Source organism: Sitophilus oryzae, unplaced genomic scaffold (genome assembly GCF_002938485.1).
Source record: "Sitophilus oryzae breed Bouriz unplaced genomic scaffold, Soryzae_2.0 scaffold_1720_pilon_pilon, whole genome shotgun sequence".
Classification (NCBI taxonomy): domain Eukaryota; kingdom Metazoa; phylum Arthropoda; class Insecta; order Coleoptera; family Curculionidae; genus Sitophilus; species Sitophilus oryzae.
The window spans coordinates 282273-288455 of record NW_022146414.1 but is presented as its reverse complement, the minus strand read 5'-3'; the positions used below and the strand labels follow the sequence as shown (position 1 = coordinate 288455).

The following is a 6183-nucleotide window of genomic DNA, read 5'->3' as shown; positions in this document are numbered from 1 at the left end:
AAATATTTTGAGGGCTGGTAATATCTCGATAAAAGAAACATATTTCCTTTTTATCGTTTTTCCAGTACCCATTGATCAAACTAGTGATTTTTGGCAAAAGCATTTAAATAATTTTGATCTAAAAATTGCAAACAAAACACTGATGAGCTATGATGGTTCCACAATAAAGCCTATAGGGTTTTTGGATGTAAATATAACCTATAAAGAACAAACAAATAAAATTTATGTAATAGAAGGGGTGGTCCTCCTTTATTAGGACGTGATTTTTTTTAACTTAACTTCAAACTTAACTAACTTAACTTTAATTTCAAATCTGATTTTGATTTTAATCAATTGAGAGGGAGCTGAGCCAAAGTTTTTCAAGCATCGACCCCTGCCTTTTGCGATATGCGTGAGGAAACCGAACTACGACGACTGCTGGATGATGGCATTTTGAGTCCAGTATCTCACAGTGATTGGGCAACTCCAATCGTCCCAGTGATCAAGAGTGGTGGAGGGATTAGAATATGTGGTGATTTTAAGATCACACTCAACCCAGTCTTGCATGTAGATCAATATCCACTACCAAGAATTGATGAATTATTTAGTAAGTTAAGAGGGGGATTGGAGTTTACACAAATTGATTTATCAAATGCTTATCAACAAGTTAAACTTAATCCAGAGTCAAAATTATTAACAACTATTAATACTCACAAGGGGTTATTTGTTTATAATAGACTTCCATTTGGCATTGCAAATGCTCCTGCTATTTTTCAGGGCATTATGGAAAAAATATTGTCAGGCATAGAAGGGGTGGCTTGTTTTATTGACGACATTTTAATAATAGGAGAAACTAGAGAAAAGCACATAAATAGAGTAAATAAGGTTTTAAAAAGACTTGAAAACAATGGGTTGACAATTTCTATAAATAAATGTAATTTTTTCAAAGAGTCTGTAACTTATTTAGGGTATAAAATTGATAAACATGGGTTACATATATGTGAAGATAAAATAAAGGCCATTTTGGAAGCTCCAATTCCTCAAGATGTAAAACAGGTAAAATCATTTTTGGTGTTTGTTAATTTTTATAATAAGTTTATAAAAAATGCTTCCATTCTTTTGCAACCTTTAAATAATTTGTTAAAGAAAAATGTAAAATTTTATTGCTGTAAAAATTGTCAAAAGTCTTTTAATGAAGCAAAAAGGGTGTTATCTTCTTCTCCAGTGTTAGTGCACTATGATCCAACCCTACCTGTAATTTTAACTGTAGACAGTTCTTTTTATGGCATAGGTGCTGTAATTTCTCATCGTTATGCTGATAACGATGAATGACCAATTGCGTTTGCTTCACAAACTTAAACTAAAGCTCAACAAAACTACTCACAAGTAGAAAAAGAAGGTTTAGCCGTAATTGTGGGCGTTAAAATTTTTTTCCAATATCTTTATGGGCGTAAATTTATAATAAGAACTGATTCTAAATGTTTATTAACTATTTTTGGAGGGAAAAAGGGTTTGCCAATTTTAGCAGCACATAGACTGCAAAGGTGGGCCTTATTTCTATCCAGTTATAGTTATGATATTGAATATGTTAAGTCAGAAAACAATCAAGCTGATTTTTTTTCAAGATTGCCATAAGCCAAGTAGTAAAGGAAAATAATTGTGATAACCCTTATTAAAATTTTATTGTGTCAAATAATGATTTACCTATAAATTGGGAAGATATTTCAAAAGAATCCAAAAATGATTTAGAAATTCAGGATATTTGTAAATTTGTAAGATTGGGTTGGCCAAAATCCTTAAAAACACACTTAAAGCCATATCTTAAATTTAAAAACTGTTTTTCAATTAACGATGATTGTTTGGTGCTGGGTCACAAAAATGTCATACCAGAGCGTCTTAGAGCTAAGTTTTTGACTACTCTTCATGCAACGCATTTGGGCATGGTTAAGTGCACAAGCTTGGCTCGGTCCTATGTTTGGTGGCCTAACATAAATGCAGATATTGAACAATTGATTAAAAGTTGTAAATATTGTATAAAAACTCAGAATTTACCTCCTAAGTTTCCTTTAAAAAATTGGGAATTTCCTTCTAACCCTTGGCACAGAATTCATATAGATTATGCTGGGCCTATTTTTCAAAAATTTTATATTTTAGTATTGGTAGATTCTTATAGTAAGTGGGTTGAAGCCATTATAACAACAAATACGTCATCGTCCAATACTATAAATATATTAAGAGATATTTTTGCTCGTTTTGGATTGCCTAATAGTTTAGTTTCTGATAATGCAAAACATTTTAAATCTGAGGAATTTCAAACATTTTTAAGCAAAAATTGTATAAACTTTAAAGAAATACCTCCATTTCACCCTGAGTCCAATGGACAGGCTGAAAATTCAGTTAGGACAGTTAAAAATGCAATTATAAAAGTAATAAATACAGGAAATTTAAAAAATTTAAATATGATTTTGAATAATTTTTTGCTATCTTATCGAATAACTCCCCATTGTACCACAGTGGTGTCACCTGCTAAATTAATGTTAAATAGGAATCCTAGATCAGTGTTAGATTTTGTACATAAAAATAAGAATGAGAATGTTGTAAATAATGATTGTAATATACAAGAAAGGGTTTTAGGGAACAAGAAAGACAAGTTAAAAATTATTGTGGGAGGAGAGTAAGGGAATATAATTTAGGTGAAACTGTAGCAGTTAGAGATTATAGGGTTAGTAATAAGCCTAGTTGGATTAAGGGTATTATTAAGAAAAAACTTGGTTTAAGAACTTATTTTGTAAATATACCATCTTTGGAAAAAACGTGGCGTAGACATATAAATCAAATTTTAGATTATAATTTTTCAATAGAAAATGGAAATGTTCATCAGGCTGAGAATATAGAAATAATTGATTTAACTCAAATGAACTCACCTGATAAAAATTTTCCAGAGGGTGATTGTGAAGTGAGAAGAAATAAAAGAAATGTAAATAAAAATATTGTGTATAAATGATTGTGTATGTATGATGTAATATTAATTTAGAAAAAAAAATAAATGACTGGTTATAATGTTTTTTGTTAAATTTAAACAATTGTTAATTTTAAGTTTTATATTGTAAGGGGGAAAAGTGTAGTATATTATTGTAAATAATGTAAATATCGACAACATAGCATTGTTAAGTTTTGCGCAGGTTTCACAAGTACTGCAAATGTTCAGGCAGTAATATCTGGGCTGTAATACGAATGACTTGACATTAAAACTTCATTAATATTGAATGGTGTCTTTTATTCTACCCCAAAACGATATTGCAGACATTACACATGTTGATATGTGATGTGAATATAAAATTATTTATGCATCTCAAAAGTGGCTTACCCCTATAACTTTTTTATTTTTTCAGATAAAACGAGATTTGGTAGGTTAGTATATGACATAAATTAGGATTGATTCACGTCAATTGCTTTTGGTCACTTCCTGTTTCACCGGAAATGACAACTTTTGATTTTTAAATGGCACCCTCGGTATTTTTGGAATATTTAATTCGATAGAAAATGACACTGAGTAGAGAATGACTTATATCATAAATCAACTTTTGACATTTTCTCATATGGTTTATTTGAAATTGTAACATGCGGATCATAATGATAATTTGACTCTGAATACCAAGTGTATGTGGTACCGAATTATTCGTAAAAAAATGTTTTTTTTCAAATACGCTAATGAACCACCATCGTTCCTTTTAAAAAATTGAGATATGATTAAAAATACGATTTGGGCATGTTTTAACTGGCCAAGATAAGACACGAAAAACACTAGATGGTCAAATCTATTTTTCCAAGGCTCTTGATTAAGAATTAGTGTTTTTAACAGAGCCATGACATTTTAGATTGAAATTTAAAATACGATTTTTTTAAAGCGAATATTTCAAAAGTTGGCATGTGATATGTCATTCTATTCAGAGTGACATTTTCTATCATCGAATAAAATAAAAAAGGGTACTATTTAAAAATCAAAAGTTGTGGTCATTTCTGGTGAAACAGGAAGTGACCAAAAACATTTGAATACGACAATTAATCCTAATTTCTGTCATATACTAACATACCAAATCTCGTTTTTTTTATCTGAAAAAATAAAAAAGTTATATGGGGGAGCCACTTTTGAGACGCACCCGGTATACTAGTAAATATCTAATATATTTTTGATTTTTGTTCAACTATAGTTTGAGATATTATGTGTTACAGATATTTTTGTTTCTAAGAATATCTTCCCCTAGGAGATGCAAGACCTTGTCGTTGGTGGAGAAGCTCCTGGTCAGGTGCTGGGGGGAATCCCCTCTAGCACTTGGCTTGGTCTAAGAAGCATCTCACTCATCGTCTTGTCCCTGACTGTAGTGTCGTGGCCAGGGAATTGCACCAAGACATATAACGACACCGGGCGGGGCTACGGACAACCTCAACCTTGGGGCACCGGGGAGCACCCCATTGTATTTTACCCCTTACTTCTACATGCGGGGCTCTGTAGAAGTGGACCGACTGTCCCTAGCGACTCATAGGAACACTATGAGATCTGGTAATAATAGTAATAAAAACATCACCGGTGAAGCTGTGGGGAAACTTAGCGACACTGGGAACAGTAACAATGAAAGTTCCAGGAGAGGTGGCTGACACTTGCGTGAGACCATCCTCCGCAAGTGGCATACAAGGTACTACCTCCTCCAAGGGTCGGGAGCCTACCTCCTACCTCTAAACCCAACAGGCGACACAAGCTACCGTTTCGTCTACCCGGCCTGGGTCGTAGCTCCTCGACTGTGAGGGACACGGGTCTCCGTAGGAAGTCCTGGGACTGTATGATGAGTTATAACTCAAGAAAGGGGGACACAATAGATCTCTAAGGTCGCAGAGATTAACCCCCCTCCCACTTATTCTATTCTATTCTATTCTATTCTAAGAATATTTTGTTTAAATTGTTAAACACTAGTCTCTTGTCGGAAATATGTTTCTTAGAAAATTAATCAAACATTTACTGAAAAATAATCAAATAAACAATTCTATTATCCAATGCTTGAAGGTGTTCAGCCACTTTAAACTTATTCTCATTTTACTTCTGTAAGCAACAACGCGTTAAATTGGCTTAAATAATTACCCAATAGAAGAAAAAACACTAATACCTAATAACACGTTTAACGGCAGTTACAAGGGTAATATTTTACTAGTTTAACTAGGTAAGTATACTAAATATTTCTAGACAATTATCCACTCAGCTCGGGACAAATTGATATCTATGCTTGGCTTATCATTAGGATTAAAGATGGCCGATACGCTCGAGTTGGCCCACCAGAGCAATCACGGTCGCGGAAACAAAGTAGCTGAATGCGAAATGTATTCCGCGTTGAGTTTTGCTGCTCGTTTAGTGATTGGATTAATAATAGTAGAATTACCATAAATATTACAGGTTTCTTCTCTTTTCTCATATATTACTTTCTTGTTTTATTTATTTGCGTTTTTTTTTGAATAGCATACCTATTTAATAAATGGATATGAGATAGAGATATATAAATTACTGCTTTAGAATAACCAAGAGTGATATTAAAATGATTTGTGAAAAACTTGTGGACTTTAAATGGATTAAGCTATATATTTCGTGTCATAATAATTATCTATAAATAGATAATATTGTTTCTTTTTCTTTCATTACTTTGCTCTATACAGAGTGTTGGCAACCTCTCGTATGTACAGGGTGGGCCAAATTGGAGGTTTTTAAAGGGAAACACTCTTTTCTATAGGAGATAGACAATAACTAATACATATCGGTGTCAGGTAATCAATTTTTATCAAAAATATGATGGTGAAAAGTGAAAACCGCACATAGATATCTGTTACTGTTTCGGAGTTTTTTTCAAAAATTTAACAAATCGTTGTTAACTTTTTTGCTATGCAAAATCCTGTATTTTTGTGAAAACATTTCCAAAGCACCTTTTTACGTAGAATTTAATTGTTTAAGTATCATTTTTTCAAAATTAATAATTTAAAACGTATCAACACAAAATTTGATTTTTTATGTAGGACACCATGTATATTTCTACCCAAGTAGCACAAATATGTTTATAACAGTTATATAAACTGCTACATAACAATTTGTAATATAACCTTAAATTTTTATAGTGTTGTAAACTCCTATATGATCCTTATAAACACGGAAAAGGCCCAGGTTTA

The 6183-nt window shown here is 32.3% G+C and overlaps 1 protein-coding gene across 1 annotated transcript; it reads left to right on the top strand.

Moving 5' to 3' along the window:
* The first annotated feature begins 387 nt into the window (after positions 1-387).
* Positions 388-5413, top strand: LOC115881441 (uncharacterized protein K02A2.6-like). Its single transcript, XM_030898915.1, has 2 exons — positions 388-1035; positions 5216-5413. The coding sequence occupies exons 1-2, from the start codon at positions 388-390 to the stop codon at positions 5411-5413; spliced, it is 846 nt and encodes a 281-aa protein (XP_030754775.1).
* The last annotated feature ends 770 nt before the right edge of the window (positions 5414-6183 follow it).

What these genes read in the sequence shown, in the direction of transcription:
- LOC115881441 (XM_030898915.1), top strand. Translation starts at nt 388, where the DNA reads ATGCGTGAGGAAACCGAACTACGACGACTGCTGGATGATGGCATTTTG. An exon ending in TTCCTCAAGATGTAAAACAG is followed by an intron (nt 1,036 to 5,215) that starts GTAAAATCATTT and finishes AAATATTTCTAG; the next exon opens with ACAATTATCCACTCAGCTCG.